Raw genomic sequence first — 21,285 nt, 5'->3', positions numbered from 1 at the left:
ATACGCTCCTGATGCTTTGTACAGAATGCCAGGCAACTCGTAGCAGTTGGCTTGAAAATGAATCCACACGACAGGCATCTGACAGGCAGATGGCTCCGCAACTTTCTCACGGGAGAGAGAGAGCAACAGGAATGCTCCATGCTTCAGGAACGAGAACATGTTCAAAACAGCACAGGGAACTGGCACCCACTTCCTTCATATAAGTTTGGAAGGCTTTTTTTTTAATTGATTTGAAGGCTATCACCCTGAACTGACATGGTTCTGCAATTGCAGTGTTAGGTTTACCTGGCCATATCCTGACACTTGGATAGAGATTTATCTCAAGCTGGGGGCTGCTAATTCTTCCAAAACCTTGGTTTCTGGGAGTTGTTTATTCAGCAGTAATCTATAGATTCTCTGGTCTTTACTTGACTGAAAGAAATGAATCCTCAGCATTTTTCATTATAAACATTATATAATGCCCTGGGAGAGAATACAGCAGCAAACCAGGCAGACAGTGTTCCCAGGGCGCCAGGACCCAGTGAAACGCCTGGCACACCTTTGGCACTTCCTCATTGAGTGAATACACGAATAACGACTGGGCTGAGCTTGTCAAGTTCGCAGTAATGTTTCTTCTCAATGCTTTGGGTCTTTGCAACCACAGACTTCTGTCTCCTTTTAGCCACAGTTTTAATTTTTCTTGGCCAATGTTATACTTGAATTTGATTCATAAACTAAAAATTATGGGCCATTATAAATATCTTAGAATTTGTCTCTGGGTACCTTTTCCTGGCCAAATCTTTATAGTCAAGAGATGTCAAGCCACACTGCACTATCCCCAACTTCCCTGCAAAGACTTACTAAAATAAAATTGTCTTATCTGAGTTACAAAAACAGAAAAAGTTATGAAATGTTCTGCTGTACAAATGCAGAATTATATTAATAATGTAGTGTTAACTTAGTTCCTCAATTGTAGTATCATGCTGAACTTTCACATATTGCCATTTTTCTTATTCATAATAGTTCAATTACTAAGGAATTACCTTTCAATTAATAATTACTGAAAATCACATCAGTTTTTATACACAATTATATCATTGCTTGAGAGTCCCCATTTTCAAAAGACAATTTATAACACCACAGTGAAAAACAAAGAGAAATCTCATTTTCGAAGGTAAATGTAGTAGTCTAAGTAGTAGATAATTAAGGAGCTTATATAGCATATGCTGTTATTATCATTCTCAATGGCTGAATACTAATGAGTTTAACTGCCTTTGAGCTATATATTTTTAAATATGAGTAGAAGGTACAATCTCACAGTAAATTTAAATGGCTTATTAAAGGCCTTTACATGGCAACAGTGTCATGTCAGAGATGAATGGTGTTTCTAATTTGCTAGCCACTTGGGTCAAGTTTTCTTGAAGCAGGAAGCATATTTATATAAGTAATCATCACACAAACAGCCTTTTGGGAAAAGCTGTTTGTGAGGGTTTAACATTTTTGAAGTATGCTTTTGTATATCTTCTAAATGAGCATTTTATAGGCATTGGGCCAAAGCGCTTTATACCCACAATCCTTAACTCAAGCATAACTGCCTGAGTGCAGGAAGATCCATGGGGCATGGGGTCTGGGTTTGAGCCCCTTTATATTTGAATAACACTTTTAGGGACCTTGCTATTTAATGTGCGGGGGTGGAGTGGATAGGCAGCAGCATCTGCAGCACCTAGGAGCTTGTAAGATGGGAAAACTCCACCACAGACCCACTGAACCATAATCTGCAGTCAAACAAGATGCTCTATGGTTTGTAAGCAGTGCCCCAGGACCCCAAACCTGTACTTTCTGGTGCCCACACACAGGTCATGGTGTCCCTTTCTCTTTCCTTCTCATTTCTAGAATATCCATTTTGGCGAATAACATCCTCTCAGCCCATGCTTCCCCTATCTTATCACTCCCACACCCACTCCCCAGACCCAAATGAATTTTGCAACACCTGCCAACCTGATTTTTATAAAGAACCCACTTCTACTCTCCACCTGACATCATCCAAGGGCTTCCTGCTGCTGAATGACCAGGGAGATCTCAAGACATTGTAACAGCTCCTAAGGCTGTGCCTTCATTCTGCTCTCCTGTGCCTGAGCCTCCCACAGTCCTCCCAGTGGGATTGTGCACTGAAATGCCACTCGAATCCAGTCAGCCTCCCCTTGCCATTGGAATCCCTTCTGTTCTTGAGAGAGGATTTCTTCATCCATGTTTCCACTCATGGAAAGCTGCCTTCCTCCAACCTAGCCATCAACTTTTCTGCTGACATTCGTGATGGATTGAAAGGATGAAAGGGAATCATGCCAGATGTTCGGGGGACTCACAGGCAGGGTTTACTCTGTAGAGGGAATTGCATGCAGTTACTCCCAACCCACTTGGCAGCCCCCTGCTCATACTTCATTTGGCCCCACCCATGCATTGAGAGGCTCAGCCAGCAGCAGATGCCCAGAGGCAATTGGACTTCCAAACCAGACCCAGACTGGCCAGCCAGCTGGCCCCTAAAAGCCATTTGGTCCCTCAGTTCCAAACTGTGCCAGGACGAAGGGCTCTAAAAATAGTGATCTGGGCATTTAGAAGCGCGTTACAGGTTTAGGCTCTGTGGGCCAGGGGTTAGCACGGCCAATGGTAAAGGGTACAATCTGGGGTCAGTCAGGTGAGGACCCCTTCAGATTGCTCTGGAGTGGTCAGCACCCACAACAGATTTCTTTAATCAGAGGAGACTGGCAGGGGGAGAAACAAGATGGCTTTCTGGCCGAAGTGAGTCCGAGGACCGAGTTTAGACCTTCCATTCTTCTTGAGACCAACGAACCAATGCTTCTCTGCATGCTTCTTGGATATGTAGGTGTTGTAATGGTTTTCCTCCAACCTTTCCAGGAACAAACATTCCTCATTGGGTGTCTGCTAAAAAACATAATAAAACAGAGAGAGTAGAATAATTAGTGAGTGGTTTTCGGTGGGGCTCCTCTGTTTACTAGCTGTGTGACCTTGGGCAAGTTAGTGAGGCTCTCGTGCTTCACTTTTTTTTGTGCATTGAAGCAAATACTGGGAAAGTAAAGGAGCCTGCCTGAGGCTAGAAACGAGGGCTTCAGTGAGCCTGCAGCGTGCGTCTGCTGTCACGCAAGCTCTTCTCGCGTCTGTTGTGCTCAGGACCCTGCACTCTCCCACGGAGGAAATCCTGAATGACTTTAAGTACCTCAAGCACAAGGCTGAATCTTTTGTCTCTGTGGAGACCTGACACCTAGGTTTGACCGTGAGAAACATCCAAAATAGGTGAAACTAGATTGTGATGCTGTGGGACGTTCTTAAGTGTGATCCTGAGGAGTAAATGAAAACCTGCCAATTTTACTTTATACCCTGGTGATTTTCACTAACAACATCAGGATTTTACTTTAGTGCTATTATGAACATGCTGCTGCTGCTGTGCTGCTAAGTCGCTTCAGTCGTGTCCGACTCTGCGCGACCCCATAGACGGCAGCCCACCAGGCTCCCCCGTCCCTGGGATTCTCCAGGCAAGAGCACTGGAGTGGGTTGCCGTTTCCTTCTCCGATACATGAAAGTGAAAACTGAAAGTGAAGTCGCTCAGTCGTGTCCGACTCTTCCCGACCCCATGGACTGCAGCCTACCAGGCTCCTCTGTCCATGGGATTTTCCAGGCAAAAGTACTGGAGTGGGTTGCCATTGCCTTCTCCATTATGAACATGAGTGCACAAAATATGTCCTGAGCACAAAACACGTCCTGAACATAAAGGTTTTTTTTTTTTTTTTTAATGAAAATAACTTTATTTGTTGCTGCTTATCAAAAGAATGGTACTTGTAAAAATCACAGCTTCACTTTAAAAACAGAGAGAAAAAAATCACCCCAAAACATATCCATTCAGATATAGGCATCTGTGAACAGTTGATGAACTTCCTTCCATACATCTTTATGTATGAGCATACAGAGACTAGATGGGCCATATGGATATAGATTTAGGATGTTATCAAAATGGCATGTTATCTCTGCTGTTTTAAAAATGGGTGATAAACCTATGAAAAAATATTTAATCTCACTAGCAAGAAGATGCAAATTAAAAAATGATTTAACTTATGTTGGTTATAATAATCTTAAAAAGATTTACAAGGCTTAGTATTAGGGAGAGTGTGGGGAATAGGCACTTTTACACACTGTAGGTGAGATAAATTGGTGGAAACTTTTTGAGGGGACTTTTGCATATGCTGAAGCTGAAACTCCAATACTTTAACCACCTGATGTGAAGAACTGACTCATTAAAAAAGACCCTGATGCTGGGAAAGATTGAAGGCAAGAGGAGAAGGGGATGAAGAAGATGAGAAGATTGGATGGCATCACCAACTCGATGGACATGAGTTTGAGCAAGCTCTGGGAGTTGGTAATAGACAGGGAGGCCTAGCATGCTGCAGTCCATGGGGTCGCAAAGAATTGGACACGACTGAGTGACTGAATTGAACTTGCATATGCATCAAAATTTAAAGTATTCATCACCCTTGACTCAGTGATTTCCCTTCTAGGGATTGACACTTCTGAGATAGCTGAGCCAGTGTAAAACTATATTTTCAAAAGATGTTCTTTGAAATATTGGCTATAATGATAACAAGGGAAACAATGTAAATACCCATGGAAAGGTGATTGGTTAATCCACATGAAAGGTTATATCCACATGAAAGGATCCAATGCAACTGTCAATTTATTAACTGGATAGATAGTTAAAACATTTTAAATTGTGCAATTACATTGGAAATATCTACCAACAATTACTTTTCTTTTTTTTTTTTTACTAAAATGCATGTTAGAATGGGAGGGATTCCAGTTCTTGGCACTTTCTATTTGTCAAGATTTTAGAATACGTTAATTATGTTTGGACATAAGACAGGAGTTTTAAAATACATGTGTTCTGTATTGACTTAGCTCCAATTCCAAGTCATGTGATGTCTATATTATCTCTTCACTCAGCAGAGATTGGCAAGTCCCTTTCTGGTGGTTTCCAGTCCTGTTGTTTATTCTCTACTGGTGGGCATGTTTGTCTGTATAGACTGTCAGTCCTTCTGAGGAAAGAGATGGAATCTTGTCAGCCTTGTGTCTCCTCCCCAACACAGAGAACTTGCACATAAGAGGTGCTCACCAAGTAGGTGATGAATGTACTTTCATTCTTGAGTTCATTTAAAGTATTCAGTAAGGTTATCTCTGATTAGTAAGGAACTACATAAAAGGATTATACAGTGAAAGTGACAGATAGAGTCAAGGGATTAGATCTGATAGAATACTAGAAGAACTATGGATGGGAGTCCCTAACATTGTATACGAGGCGGTGATCAAAACCATTCCCAAGAAAAAGAAATGCAGAAAGGCAAAATGGTTGTCTGAGGAGGCCTTACAAATAGCTGAGACAGAAGAGAAGTGAAAGGCAATAAGAAAAGCAAAGATATACCCATCTGAATGCAGAGTTCCAAAGAATAGCAAAGAGAGATAAGAAAGCCTATCTAAGTGATCAATGCAAAGAAATAGAGGAAAACAATAGAATGGGGAAGACTAGAGATCTCTTCAAGAAAATTAGAAATACCAAGGGAACATTTCATGCAAAGATGGGTACAATAAAGGACAAAAATGGTATGGACCTAACAGAAGCAAAAGATATTAAGAAGAGGTGGCAAGAATACACAGAAGAACTATACAAAAAAGATTTTCATGACCCAGATAACCACGATGGTGTGATCACTCACCTAGAGCCAGACATTTTCGAGTGTGAAGTCAAGTGAGCCTTAGGAAGCATCACTATGAACAAAGCTAGTGGAGATGATGGAATTCCAGCTGAGCTGTTTCAAATCCTAAAAGATGATGCTGTGAAAGTCCTGCACTCAATATGTCAGGAAATTTGGAAAACTTAGCAGTGGTCATAGGACTGGAAAAGATTGGATTTCATTCCAATCCCAAAGAAGGGCAATGCCAAAGAATGCTCAAACTACCTCATAGTTGCACTCATTTCACATGCTAGCAAAGTAATGCTCAAAATTCTCCAAGCCAGGCTTCAACAGTACATGAACCAAGAAATTCCAGATGTACAAGCTGGATTTAGAAAACGCAAAGGAACCAGAGATCAAATTGCCAACATCCATTGGATCATACAAAAAGCAAGAGAATTCCAGAAAAACATCTACTTCTGCTTCATTGACTATGCTAAAGTCTTTGTATGGATCACAACAAACTGTGGAAAATTCTTAAAGAAAGGGGAATACCAGACCGCCTTACCTGCCTCCTAAGAAATCTGTATGCAGGTCAAGAAGCAACAGTTAGAACCAGACATAGAACAATGGACTGGTTCCAAATTGGGAAAGGAGTACATCAAGGCTGTATATTGTCACCCTGCTTATTTTACTTATAAGGAAGTACTTCATGTACAATTTGGGCTGGATGAAGCACAAGCTGGAATCAAGATTGCTGGGAAAAATACCAGTAACCTCAGATATGCAGATGATGCCACACTTATGGAAGAAAGTGAAGAAGAACTAAAGATCCTCTTGATGAAGGTGAGAGAAGAGAGTGAAAAAGCTGGCTTAAAACTCGACATTCAAAAAACTAAGATCATGGCATCCAGTCCCACCACTTCAAGGCAAATAGATGGAGAAACAATGGAAGCAGTGACTGACGTTATTTTCTTGGGCTCCAAAATCACTGCAGATGGTGACTGCAGCCATGAAATTAAAAGACACTTGCTCCTTGGAAGAAAAGCTATAACAAACCTAGACAGCATATTAAAAACCAAAGACATTACCTTGCCAACAAAGGTCTGTCAAGTTAAAGCTATGGTTCTTCCAGTAGTCATGTGCAGTGTGAGAGTTAGACCATAAAGAGAAGGCTGAGTGCCTAAGAATTGGTGCTTTTGGACTGTTGTGCTGGAGAAGATTCTTGAGAGTCCCTTGAACCATAAGGAAATCCAGTCAATCCTAAAGGAAATCAACCCTGAATATTCATTAAAAAGACTAATGCTAAAGCTGAAGCTCCAATACTTTGGCCACCTGATAACAATGAACTTACTCATTGGAAAATACCTTGATGCTGGGAAGGATTGAGAGCAAGAGAAGAGGGCCACAGAGGATGAGATGGTTGGATGACATCACTGACTTAATGGACATGAGTTTGAGCAAACTCCGGGAGATGGTGAAGGACACCGGCATGCTGCAGTCCATGGGATTGCAAAGAGTTGGACACGACTGAGTGACTGAACAACAACAACAACAGTGTAATAGGAGGTATTCTGCTCCTTATTCATCTCTAGTCTAGTGCAGTGACAGCTGGATGAGCAACTTTAGACCATTTTGGAACAAGATAGGATATAGATGTAATATTTGATTAGGTGACTCTGCTGCCTCTGGAGGAGCTTACCCAGACATTACTGTCTGATGCACATCATCGGGGTGGGAGGAGGTTGGCAGTGTTGGACCCAGGTGGGTTATCCACTCTCCTGCAGGGAGGACTCACCCTATGACAGCCCTCCGTGGGTGTCAGGCCTGGGTGCTGTGATGAAGCTGAGGACGGCCACGTCCCCCACCTGATGTGTCTATTACACAAGCGCAGTTGACACACACAGAATTGCTGAGTCACAGGCTGAGTCAGAGGCCAAATTGGAAATGCTCTATCTGTGCTTCAACCAGGATTTGTCAGCACTTACTGTGCACTTTGTGCAGTGCCATGGGCCTGAGGATTAACAGCTGATTCATGCCTGTTGTCCTAGTTAATTTTTTATATTTAGCATGAAAAAGAATGAAGTGAAAGTGTTAGTCACTCAGTCACGTCTGACTCTTTGCGACCCCATGTCATGCTTTCCCCCAATTACATAGGCGACAGATACCCACTATAGAAAATTTGGAAAATAAAAAAAGCATTCATGTATTATAAAGTCATCCATTCACCATTCCCAAAGATAAATATATTAATGTTTTAGAGCCTTTCAAACTTTAAAAAAAAATAAATATGTACTTTCCACGTATAAAAATTTGTATCTGGATAAATGAATACCTACTATTGGCTAAGAGCATGGGGCAGAGCTCTGAGATATTTTAGAACTTCACTTCATCAATGAAGGCAAATGAAAATTAAGATGATATATTAAGATCACCCTGGGCATATTTCAGGTGAATCAGTGACATCCAAGACTATGGTTAGAGAAGCGGGTATTTCGGTCCTAGAAGAAATGGAATTTAGGGGTATTCTCCATCAAAGTTTTATACAAGTAAGAGAAGGTTATAATAAACATCAGGATTGACTTAAAGAAAAGCCATAAAACTGTAACATATAACATGATAATGAAGGTAAGGAACTCGTAAAGCAGTTGCCTTATAGCTGTCATTGCTCCATGTGTGTGGATTCTGTGTGTTGTCTTTCTGAGTCTCCTGACCTATGTAAGTATGCGGTAATAACTGTTCATTACTGTCTTTGCTTGACATAAGGCTCAGAGTAGGTGAGTAACTTGCCAAACTGGCAGAGATATGAGATTAAGTTACGAGTCTGAGACTGATTGATGGATTGGTCTATTGATTTCATTACAAATTGGAAGATCTGCCTTAAAAAAAAAAATCTACTCTCACTTCCAGTCACGGCCTAGCTCCAAACCCTTTCAAGTTGTCCACATCAATCTGTATTTAAGCAAACAGCCTACAGGAGTCAGCTGTTCCTCCGATGGTCTCATCTGTGAGTCCTAGTGGGCAGCATGAAAAAGATGAACTGTGTTCAAATCCCAAGCCTTAGCTGAAATTCCAGCTTCAAGAAAAAGTTTGAATTGCCACTTGGCAATTTGATGTAAGTTAAAGGGAGCCCCGGACTGAAATTCCCATGCTGGCGGCCTTTTGGTAGATGTCTTCATAAAAGGGAAGAAGGGGGTTTGGTGAAGCCTTAATAATGTTCAGTTGTTAGGCTACAGAGAAGGGATTATTGAAATCCGGAAATAATTCCAAAACGTGTAGCCATTGGCTTTAGCTCTCTTTCAATTCAAATCATTTACCAGAGATATGAATAGGGACAAAATCAAATTGCCCCTGTTTCCTTCCTTTCTCAGAAAGATCAATATGTACTGAGTCAGACATGTGTAAAGCCTTAAGTAAAAGAGGGAAGGAGCAGGATTTTAGCCACTGAATAAGCTCTTGGACTGTGCTTCTCCAGGGCGGGGATGTGTCTATTCATTAGCCTCCCCACTCCCACCCCCGCCCCCACCCCTGTTTGTTGAATTAACTTATTAAACTTTTTATCCTTTTAGGTGACCCTTCCAGAATAAAAGGACTGTTTTAAAAGTTTTATGTATGATGTATCAACTGCGAGAGTCTGGGCTCTGCAGTTTTTATAAAAAGCATAAGAGACATACCTATATAACCCATGGCACATGCTCAGGAAGCATTTTTGGAATGAATGAATGAATGAATGAATGAAGTGGGATTGGGTATTCTGGAGCAAGTGACTGCATGAGTTACTAAAATTTCAATCAATGTTTTCTCTTTGTCTATGTGATAATATGTTGGAGTATTTTGAGAGAATACCGCAAGAAACTCTTATGTTTGTGCCTAAAATAAGGCAGTGTGGAGGGTGGGAATCCTGCTGGAAAAAATAACAAACAGAGACTAATTGATGCTTTATAGTTTGCATCACTCCATGTAACAAGATTTCTGGAAACCTCAAACCTTGGCTGAGTCTGGAAGCATGTCAGCCTCATACTTACTGAGCCGTACAAAAGCCCGTCGGTGTCCATGGCCAAGAACTGGCCAGTCTCCGTACTCTTAATATACACCTCCCCTATGCTTTCGGCACAGAGCTGCAGCTGAACTGAAATAAAAATAACACGAGCAAAAGTAAATAAACACCAAGCCTTTGCCGATAGAGTCTGGCAGCCAGGACAGTTAGCCACGGAAAATTCTGCTCATTCATCTCACAGAGCCCTCAAGGATGAGCCTCATATTAATCAAAACATAGAAATACAGTTCCTTTTTCTTTGCCCTCCAAAGAAAGCCGTCTGTTGGGAGTCATGTTCTCGAGGGAAGGAGAGGTGGTGGCAGGCTCGCCCACCGGTCTCTGCCTCGTTTGTGACCCCACATGCACTTCACAGGGCAGGGTCAGGGGAGGAAGCTCATTCACTTCCCTGGATCCAGCATCCCAGCAAGTGATCTTGGGGTACCACAGAGTCGGCAGCTGGCCAGCCTGAGGCTGTTCAGCTTCAGTTCTCAACCTGCTTTGGCAGGAGTGCTTTTTATGGCCTGGGCCTTCCTTTCATGGGTGCTTTTCATGGACAGATTGTTATTTTTCAAAATCTAATAGTGTTATTTTCCCAGATGGAAGAGGTTCCCAGGAAGTTAGATTGCTTGGCACGTATGAAACTCAAGGAGCTCACCCACAATGAAGTTCAGTCAAGCCCCTGCCTCTGTGGCAACCCCACTTGGGTACTGGTAGAGGGGAAATCCTGACCTCTGACAGGGAGAATGAAAAAGGTACCTAGGATGGGAGTGGTGGTTCTCACCTGGGGATGATTTTGTTCTGCAGGGGACAGGTAGCCATGTATGTAGACTCTTTTGGTTGTCCCAGCTAGGGTGGGATAGTGCTACTCTCATCCAGCAAGTAGAAGCCGGGCATACTGCTCAACATCCCACAGTGCCCAGGGAACCCCTTCACAGCAAGGAATTATTCAGCCCCAAAAGTCAGTAGTGCCAAGGTTGGGAAACACTGAGGTTAAAGGTAAAGACTGAGATGCTCTGAGTTACCCCCTCTCCAATTACACTGACTGATACTCCCATGGTGCCTTACCCACTTAGGGACAATTTCATTGGTCCTAACCATTGTTACGATTAGGAGTGAAATCTGGACTGGGGACCACTGAACATCCAATAGTTCTTTGGGAGTCAGCTGACCTCTCTAAGAGCTTTGTCAGAGGCCGAGGTACAGGGGATGCTAGAAGGAACACAGGCCTTCAGTTTGTACCCCTAGGCCCCTCATTGCTTTCCTTGTTTTCATTTTTTATTTGATTTCTTAGAATCAGAAATGTATTCCCATGTTTCATACTTGGAAACACAGAAGAGGAGATGGTGAATGTCTTCCTTCTGCCCCTTCCAACCTCTCGCTCCCAATTGATGGGGGTCAAGACAGACAAGGATCCTTGCCCTTGCCCTGGGATACATTCTTCTGGGTAGACAGAGACAAACAAGTAAACTCCTCCTAGGTATATTTTGAGTGTGTTCTTCTAGAGAGATTTTATGTATGAGAAATAGACTTTATCCCTCCTGTCTTTTTGTTTTTGTTTTTTTTCCTACACAAATGGTGAGATACCCTACAGTCCTGTACCTGTGTTTTTCAGTTAAAACTGACTGGAAATCTTTCCACTGAAGCAGTGAAGGAGTTACCCTCCATCTTTGCCAATTGAATTGTGTCCTCTTATGTGGATGTGCGGTAATCATTTTACCACTTCCTTATTAGTATGTCTGTATCTTCTCATTTCCCTCTCTTTGCTTATCTTCTGATTCATCCCAAGGGTGATACGTAGTTACATCACCCTTATTGAAGACTCAGTTCTCTTGTCCTTGAAAGTCTTTGCTGCAGAGACTCAGGACCTCCACTCACTTCCTCTGGTGAGCAGTTTATTTAACTCATAAGAAGAAAGTGAGAAGGCACAATCTCCTTTGCCACCAGGCCTCCTGACTGCTTAGCTCTGAGAGGCAGTTATGAAAGCACAGGCCAGAGGCCTCCTCTCTCCAACCTCGGGTCCCACCACTCGCTCACTGAGTCATTGCTCCAGCCACGCCACTCCTTTCCCACACCAGTCTCTCTTCTGCCACAGGATCTTTGCATAGGCTCTCCCTCTGTCTGGTATTTCCTCTCTCCTAATAGTCACAAAGATGGTCCTTTTCCTCCTGGCCTCAGCCCAAAAGCCTTTCCTCAGAGAGGCCTTCCCCCCACAAGTGCCCCACCACACTCTGCACAGCAAGTCCTTTCACCCCAACCCCAGGAGCCCTGGCACCCTAGTCCCTGCATCTTTGTCCTCCTCCTTCCTGGTTTGTTTCCTTCATGGCACTTAGCATGCACTTATTTTTGTTGTTTAGGGCTTCACTCATTTATTTCTGCCTCCCCAGGGGAGTGTACACTTGGAAGAAAGGGCAGGAATTTTATCTGTCCTGTTTCCCCTTCAGTCTCCAGTGCCTCCCATAGTGCTCTACACCCTGGGGAGAGCCAGTGTGTATTTGTTGAGTGGACAATGTTAGGCTAATCTTTGCAGAGATGATTCTGTGGGCCCATCATTAGTAAGCTGCACATTTTGAATTGTGTTTCTAATAGTGCTTTGTGGAGTGAAGTAAGATGCAACTGAGTTGTGAGTTGTAAGGTTCAAGGCTGGGCTTTGCCACTTAAGAGCAGGACCTTGGCTGGGTTGTTTAACTTACAGGCCACAGTCTCCTTGTTAGTAAAATTGGAATGATTTAGATTCAATTTCTAGAGGTTTTTTCCAGCACTAGCAGTCTCAAAAGCATGTAAATAAATTTAGTAATGGTGCTATATACAACAGAATATTATTTAACCATAAAAAGGAATAAAGTACTGGTGCATGCTACAACATGGCTGAACCTTGAAAGCATGTTAAGTGAAGAAGCTTACTCACAAAGGACCACATACTGTATGATTCCATTTAAAATAAATGTCCAGAATAGGCAAAACCCATAGAGACAGGAAGTAGATTAGTGGTAGCCAGGGGCTGAGGAAGGGGTTGGAGAGAGAAGGAGAAACTATGGTTAAGAGGTATAGGGTTTCTTTTAGGGTGATGAAAGCTGACCATAGAGATAGTTGCACAAATCTCTAAGAAAACCACTGAATGGCATACTTTAAATGGGTAAATTGTAAGGTATGTGAATGTATCTCAATAAAAAAATTTTTTCAATGCTCAGTATTTTCATTGACCTCTGATTTGCAGAGAACTTTCACATGTGTTTTCTGTCAGTTTCTCAGCATAATCCTGTATATTTAAGAGAGACCAAACTGCTGCTACTGCTAAGTCACATCAGTCGTGTCTGACTCTGTGTGGCCCCATGGACGGCAGCCCACCAGGCTCCCCTGTCCCTGGGATTCTCCAGGCAAGAACACTGGAGTGGGTTGCCATTTCCTTCTCCAATGCATGAAAGTGAAAAGGGAAAGTGAAGTCGCTCAGTCATGTCTGACTCGTAGCGATCCCATGGACTGCAGCCTACCAGGCTCCTCTGTCCATGGGATTTTCCAGGTAAGAGTACTGGAGTGGGGTGCCATCACCTTCTCCAGAGAGACCAAAGGAAGGGAATAATTGTTTACTGATCATCTACAATGTGCCAGGCATCTTGCTAGTTTCTATCTTGGTACAAATAGTGTAAAACTGAAGAGTTTGGACTCAAGAAGCAAACTGCATGAATTTAAATTCTGGCTTGGCTGTGTGTTAGCTGTGTACTGATTGGGTATGGTATTTACCTCTGTTTCCTTAGCTGTAATGATAGTGTCTGCTCCATAGAGTTGTGAGGTTTAATGATCTGACACCTAGAAGTGTCCAGTAAAATTGCTATCATTTTTATTGTGTTTAGGTGGCATCATCGCTTCTCGCAGCATCCCTGGAGGAAGGTGGCACTGGCTGTGTCCTACAGGTGAGGAAACTGAAGCTTGGTAAGAGCACCTTTACCAGACATTGTACTTAGAATCATAGACAAAACCATGGCCAGAATCCAGGCTTGACTATTTTAAATATCCTGCTTTTTCCTCTATTTCATACAATACCTTGAACAGTTACCAGAAAGATTGGTCCAAATCAAGCCATATTCACTTCCCTCCTTGGTCCCCCTTATGTTCAAGATCTGACTTGCACAAGATGTCAGATGGCCATCCAGAACCCCGTTTTGTAGCCATGATGATGTTAGCTACCTGGGACTTTTGGCTCAGATGGTAAAGAATCTGCCTTCAATGCGGGAGACTTGGGTTTGATCCCTGGGTGGGAAAGATCCCTTGGAGAAGGAAATGGCTACCCACTCCAGTATCTTTGCCTGGAAAATCCCATGGACAGAGGAGCCTTGCAGGCTACAGTCCAAGGGATCACAAAGAGTCAAACACGACTGAAATGACTTAGCACGCGCACCTATATAAGTAGGTCACATTATAAGTCAGTCACATTATAGCTGCAACAGAAACCCCTAAAGGGCAAGTCCTTTTGGGTAATCAAGAAAAATGTTTTTTTAATAGACTTCCTTTTGTAGAGCAGTTTTAGGTTCACAGCAAAAATATGGGGAAAGTATGAAATTTACCTTGTGCCCCTCCCCTGCATGGCACAGTCTCCCCATTATCGTCACCCCCCACCAGCGAGGTACAGTTGTTACAAATGACGAACCTACACCAGCACATCGTGATCACCTAGGAAGACTTATTTTTTTTAGCTCTTTATTTTCTAGTCCATGCCTGTTCTGCGCCTTAAATACTGCCCGTTTGTCTCGCGGTGGGGGTAGGCAGAGTTGACTTTGCCGTCTGAGGAGCCCCGTCTCGGCCATGTTAACGCCCCGTGGAGGTAAACATGAGACAGAGCTGCCTGGCGCACGACTCAGACCTCGGCCCTGAGCCCCAGCACCAAGTTGTTGCACTGGTGAGAGTTTGTCTCAAGAGTTTCCTCTGTAAATATTATTTCTCCAGGATGTCCAAGTTTCATAGCTCATTTTCACTGGATTTCTTTCTGGCTAAGTTGCTTAAACATATATCCTTCTACAAGCAGAGCTGGCAGGAAGGAGTAACACCCAGCGTGTTGCTCGCGTAGCTGACTAGGTGTCCAACTGCCTAGTGTGACTTCATTCCAGTTTTCCAAACCTACATCCTCCTGCAGCTGCTGCTGAGGGGTGGGTGGGAAGGAGAGCAAGTGGGAGAGGGGGGACTTACAAAGAGAGGGAGGGACTGGCCAACAGCCTTGGCGGAAGCAGCAGCCCTTCCCTCTTGGAGGGAGCAGGGGCCTCAGGGGAAGCCACGGAGTCAGCATGTATGCATGTTCCGGGCATTACTTGCTGGGTGCTCTGCTCAGTGTGGGCAGGGTCTCCGCCTTCACGGGCTTACACCTATTGAGGGTCAGGTGACCCAGAGTAATCAAGCAGTACAATAGCAAAAACTCCACTTTTTTTCAAGCTAAAAGCAAACAAAAGTGCAACAACCAAAACCCTCTTTTTTCCCTCTCTCTATAATTGTTTTCTCTCTCAAAGAAAAGCAGAAAATAATGTACAATGCGGGAAAAAAGCAAACTGCAAGAGAGTATTTATGGTAAATCCTTGATGAAAATTTTGTAAACTAAACAAACCAGTGCACATAGCTCATGAATAGATAGGGAGTAAAAGATAAAAATGTGCACTTGATTCAGTCCAAATTCATAGCAGTGGCTGCCCTGGGGAGGATGAAAATGACTGAGACTGGGGAGGGGAGTGGAGGGAAATTGCCTTTCATCCTAACTCTTCATTCCTTTCAAAAGACAATACTGAGGCAAGAACAGCCAGCAAGTTGGTGACAGTGGTTAACTTCGGGTGATGGGGCTGCTGATGGTTTTGTAGTGTTCTGGGTGAGGCTGGGTAGTTGATGTGAAAAGCCTGGTTTATAGTTGGTGGGCAGACACTCAGTTTCTTGCTGCTGCTGACCCCTGCGGTGCTCTGTGACCCAACACAGACTTGACCTCGGGGACCATCTAGACCTGAATGCAGGGATCTGCAAAAGGTGTGTCATCTTGAGGGCAGACACACCTTTCCGACTCACTGGAAAAGACCCTGATTGAGGGCAGGAGGAGAGGGCAGCGGCAGAGGATGAGATGGTTGGATGGCATCACCAACTCAATGGACATGAGTTTGAGCAAAGTCCAGGAGATGGTGAAGGACACGGAAGCCTGATGTGCTGCAGTCTGTGGGGTCACAACTTAGTGACTGAACAACAATTTAAGGGCAGAGAGGGAACCAGGAAAGCTGGTGAAGGGCCACTCAGGTCACACCTGCTCTGTTCAGTGTCTTCTTCCAGCACCTTCCACCAGGTTAGCACCCAGGACACAGGGGTGGAGGGAGCGCCTCCTCTTTCCCATATGGGGAATTTAGGACTTGCTCTCTATGAGCTGGGTGGTCAGTGGCTCGGTAGCATCACAAGGATGAAGGGGCAAGTACTTTTTGAAAAACAAGGCAAATCACTCAGCCCTCTGGGGAGTTACTGTTGCCCATCTCTTAAATATGGACAGTGACTTTTGACTTAGCAGAAGAAATGAAAAGCAATTTTTAAAAAAGGTACTCTAGTGATAGTTACAAGTTTCTTAGAGAAATTCAAACTTATAAAGCACTTTAAAAATGTGCTACAGAAAGACTGGAAGCATTTACCTGGTAGACTAGTAACCATAGTGTCCCCAGTAGAATCCAGAGTCCTGCTCCTTGTCTAGGAATGCATTAAGATGTGCTGGTTTGGGAATGGCCAATTTATCAAAAGTAAATGTCAAATAACTGAAATATACAAGATGACCTTTGCAACCCATGCTCCTGCCTCATCCTTTGGACCCTTCAGGGGTCTTTACTTAGGGGAACCTAGGTAAGGGGGAGGAGAAGGCAAGGGGTCACGAAGAGTCGGACACGACTGAGGGACTTCACTTTCACTTTTCACTTTCATGCATTGGAGAAGGAAATGGCAACCCACTCCAGTGTTCTTGCCTGGAGAATCCAGGGACAGAGGAGCCTGGTGGGCTGCCATCTATGGGGTCGCACAGAGTTGGACACGACTGAAGTGACTTAGCAGCAGCAGCAGCAGGAAAGGGGGAAGCCAGGAATCTGAGTGGATATGCTGGTCCCTGTCTAGAGATCTTCCTTCTTTTCCTGAGGAATTATAAGCTGGTATCTCTGGTTTTCTCTTCTGTTCCTCAGAGCCTCCTTCCATTAGCTCTTCATAGTAGTTTAGTCACAGTAAGACACATGATCCCTTACATTCCAAGGATAGAAAGAAGGAACAGGAGTTAGAACCTGCCAGTGCCAAGAGACATGAGCTTTGGGGCACCATGCTATTCTTTTCCTGTCCTTCCCTAGGAATTTTGAAAGGTAAGACTACAGCTGCTGCGTTCAGCAGGATGAATGCTGCGAAGGGAGGTCCTGCTTCTGCAGCACATTCCTCCATGGCCTTTATTTAAGCCTGCTTTCCACCTCTGCTCTCCAGATAGAGGCCCAGAGAGATTACGTGCCTGGTTTATTCTGGGTTGGAGACTTCCCGTCCTTTGCCTTGTTTACCCAAAATGAGGTCAGCCTCATTCAGAACTTGGTGAGGTTGTTTTATGTGAGTGGCATTTATACTTAAAATGTAGCCACAAGCCGGGCACCGTAAAACATTAGAGAAAGAGAAGAAATAAAACGGAGTTTGTGGGGGGAAAAAAGTTACAGTGGTTTGGATACGTGTGTGTGTGTGTGTGTGTGTGTGTGTGTGTATGAAAAAGACTTTTCTTAGAATGTGTAAAGGTGTTTGCTTCTCCTCTAGGGTCTGAAAAAGGTGCCTGGAAAATTTTGATACAGTCCATGGACTGTGTGATATTTAAAAAAAAAAATAGTCTATCTGGAAAAATCCCTCCTGTGTAAGCAGATAAGGAGCTGGTAGGGAGGAGAGGGTAGGAGGCCTTTGGCAGGGCGTGCCACCAGGGAGAGTATGCCTGTCTGAAGACCAGTCGCTCTCTCTGATGCCTGGCCTGCCCACTGTGGTCACTTGAGGAGCACACCAATGCAGTGGGGAGCACAGTGGGTTCGCCGTCAGGTGGTGAGCCACAGCAGGATGGGGAATCTGGATCGCCCCCAGAACTGCGGGCAGGAGGAATTCACTAAAGGGAAGGAACCCTTTCTAAAGGGCTGCAAAGCAGGGTTCTGGGGACCAGTGAACTCCTCCAGTGCCTTTAGGATGTGGTTTGATTTATAAATATTTGATTGGCACACACTTTGCTCAGGAACATTTCCATTTGTGTGGTGAGTGGTGCCGGTAATCCTGCTCCCCATGAAGCTTTGTACGTGCTTGGGGAGGTGAGAGGTGTGTGCCACGGGAGGGGGCTGCAGGTTTGGGATGCTTGTGAGCTTTTTCCTATTCTCCAGTTACTGCTCCAGAAATAGGTTATGGCCCCCTTAGACAGAGAGTGAACTCCCTCAAAAGGAGCAGAGTCAGGCACGGAGCTCCTTCTTGCTTTGCCCAAGACAGCTTGCTGTGCAGAGAGGCGAGACAGGGCAGGGCTTGCAGAGCTGCTGGTGCCTGGGTACAAGGTAACTACATGCCAGGCCTCAAGAGCTCCCATCCCAGACAGTCCTGAGATGCCGAGATGCAGGGAGCTGGTGTAGCGCTGGTTTAACTCAGCACGCTCCAAAGATCAGATGGTGAGATGAGGAAGGCCCAGCAAGCCTCAGGATGCTGCTGCTGATAAATACCATGTTCCAGGTACTTATCATGTGCTTGGCAGGCTGTTAAAGACATTCACAAACTGTCATACTTAAAATTCCAACTTTCCTATGAGGGTGGGTACTGTTGCCATCCTTGTTTTTAAAACAAGAAAACTGAGGCATGGGGAGGAAAATAACTTCCTGACAGGGAAGCTGACAGGGAGCTGGTAAACCGCAGTGATGGGTCGTGCATCTACTGGGCCCACAGGTGGGCTGTGTGAATCCAGTGTGTTCATTTAATTAGTGTGTGGTGTGAAACCACCGCTGTGGTGTTGGTGTCAGGGGTGGAAGTGTGCTATAAGCTGCTGCTGCTGCTAAGTCGCTTTGGTCTTGTCCGACTCTGTGTGACCCCATAGACGGCAGCCCACCAGGCTCCCCCGTCCCTGGGATTCACCAGGCAAGAGTACTGGAGTGGGGTGCCATTGCCTTCTCCGAGTGTGCTATAAGAGAGCCTTAGTTTTGGAAGATGCAGCTGTGGATCGGTGCCAAGTTTCCCAATTACTGGCTGTTCCCAGAGCTCAGTGTTCACAGAGTTAGTTCACAGGGCAGTTCATTATGAATGATAATTAATAACCTCATCAGGACCGTGGCTAAGAGGAAATTAAATAGTCTAGCGCAATGCATGGCATATATTAGGTGCTTGATAGATATTTATGGAATATATTTTTGAATTTGAATTTATTTGCTTCCAACACAGTTCATTCACTCATCAAATTAATATTTATGGCCATGATCCTGACCGCCCAGCCATGTGCTTGACACACAGATTGCAGTGTTGAGCTGAGAGAGACGAAGTCCCCATCCTCAGGGAGCCCAGTGAGGCAGGAGACCATTAGATAATCGCACAAGGAAATGTGTGGTATGACCCCGAGGAGGGCTGCCTTGATACACAAGGCACTCCTCAAACACTACATGTCTGAGGTGGAGCTGGTCCTCATTCCCTGCCCCTCTACCTCCTCCAGGAGCTTCCCTCTCCTGGTGATTCGGCCACTTACCAGCCCCCCAAGCCACACCCTAGGAGTCAACAAATCTCACACCCTGCCCCCAGCGCCCCTTCTTGCAGTCCTCTCTGGTCCTGCCTGGCCTTCCTAGTGTGGCAAAGTAACAGATGTCCATAGTCTGCATTGCTAACTGCCTACAGCTGTGATTTGAGCCATTGTAAAGGGATAAACCAAAAACATCTTCTCTGCAGGCCAGAAATTCCCACCTGTGGAGACCTCTGACTCAGGTCTACTGGACAGTGGTCCACGCACATCCATCCGTCCTGGGTTTATCCCACTCCAAGAAAGACCTTGGGTTAGGTTCTGGGAAACTTATTCTCCTGGAGGTAGGAAGGGAATACATTTTGCAGACTTCTCAGTCTTGTCCAGGGTGGATCAACTGGTTGGGGACAAAGAGAAGCTGTGAAAGGAAAGCTGTTTTTTTTTTTTTTTTTGCTTTATAGTACTGGAAGGTGTATAGTTCCATTTTGCATGGTTTATGTAGATTTATTTAAATATTTGATTGGCTTTTAGAAATACTCTCCCTGGAGGAAGTTTTAGAGTGTGGTTATCCACTTATCTTCATGGTCTCTAGTCATGCTCAAACTAATGATCAAGGAAGACAAACCATTGTGCTAACCACCCAGGGATCATCCACTCCGTGCCTGCCCAGGTTGATTCTGTTTCTGAAGAACCTTGAAATTCAGAAAGATTGTGGCAGTACCACCACTGGGCAGAAGAGGGCGACAGAGCCACATTTAGTGGGTGCATCCATGGCAAGGAGTCAGTCCTTTTGGCTGCAGGGTCTCATGAGTTTTCAGCTTTGTCAGACACACAAGGCAGTGTTGCTTTTCCCATTGCACAGGTGAGGAAACTGAGCCTCAGTATTTCCCCTCTAGTTGAGATAGCCGGGAACACTGGAGAGTTTCACATTTTTGTAGAGGAAAAGATGATGGGAAGGGTCTGGGGGCTGGGAGACTTAAAGCTGCTTTTGCAGAGCACTTTATGCCAAATGGAGAGAATGATAATGGTCTGGTGCTGATCCAGTTAGAAAGCGGCAGCACAGGAATATGACCTCAAGGTTTCTGACTCTAAATCTAGGCCTCCTGACTCTGCAGGGGGTACATGGATTACCTGGGTCTCCTGGCACTGACAGGTAGGGGATGGATTTTGGCTTACTCACCCTGCTTTGCTTTCTGTCCTCCTTGGCCCTTGTTCTTAGTTGCAGACTAAGTAAAGAGGCCAACACAGCAACTCTGAATGTTGCCAGAGAGGCCTTGAATCAAAACCTGAATCCAAAGCTTTGGCTTCCTGGAGGGCAGTGTTACTGAAGAGGAGAGCCTAGGGAGGGCCCTTAAGTGCTACACTGTGTTCCCTGTGCCGTGTTGAGTGCGTGGAAATCTTGGTGGTGGCAGTGATGGTGACAGCGGGGACCACAGTGGCCACGTGAACCGACATACGGGGAGCTGTACTCTCGGTCGAGACTGTGCCAAGAATTTTCACTACATTGTCTCATGTAATCCGCCCAAGAAACTTGGGAGGCATGTAATATTGCTCTTATTTTACAGTTGAGAAAAGTAAGGCCAGAACAGTTACCATAGCTAGCCTGAGTTCACTTGGGAAGTAATTGATCCACCATCACTCTTGTGTCGACCTCCTCACACACACACCTGTGCTACTGTATGCTGCCCTCCAGAGCTTCTGACATCTCAGGTCAGGCAGCTGAATTTGCAGCACTATGCAGAAGTTGTCCCACATTCTGTACCCAGAGTGCAGACTATAATGTTAACAGTGAAGTCACATGCCCTTTGTACAGAAATTCTAGTACTTGGAATTGGAATTGTAGCCTC

General features: G+C 44.6%; 1 protein-coding gene across 6 annotated transcripts in view; it reads right to left on the bottom strand.

Moving 5' to 3' along the window:
- Positions 1 to 224: 224 nt before the first annotated feature.
- The window catches only part of FGF1 (fibroblast growth factor 1), a 106,257-nt gene continuing 85,196 nt past the window's right edge, over positions 225 to 21,285 (bottom strand). For 4 of the 6 annotated variants that reach the window (XM_025292521.3, XM_025292520.3, XM_006058883.4 and 1 more), the window contains 2 exons: positions 9,737 to 9,840; positions 225 to 2,919 (listed from right to left, as the gene is read on the bottom strand). In XM_025292521.3, coding sequence (XP_025148306.1) covers positions 2,725 to 2,919; positions 9,737 to 9,840 — 299 coding nt within the window. In that variant the 3' untranslated portion in view covers positions 225 to 2,724. The remainder of the gene's footprint in view (positions 2,920 to 9,736; positions 9,841 to 21,285) is intronic. The other 2 variants (XM_025292524.3, XM_025292526.3) reach the window with 2 other exon arrangements.

The sequence above is a fragment of the Bubalus bubalis genome, chromosome 9 (assembly GCF_019923935.1).
Source record: "Bubalus bubalis isolate 160015118507 breed Murrah chromosome 9, NDDB_SH_1, whole genome shotgun sequence".
Lineage (NCBI taxonomy): Eukaryota > Metazoa > Chordata > Mammalia > Artiodactyla > Bovidae > Bubalus > Bubalus bubalis.
This window is presented reverse-complemented; position numbering and strand designations above follow the sequence as displayed.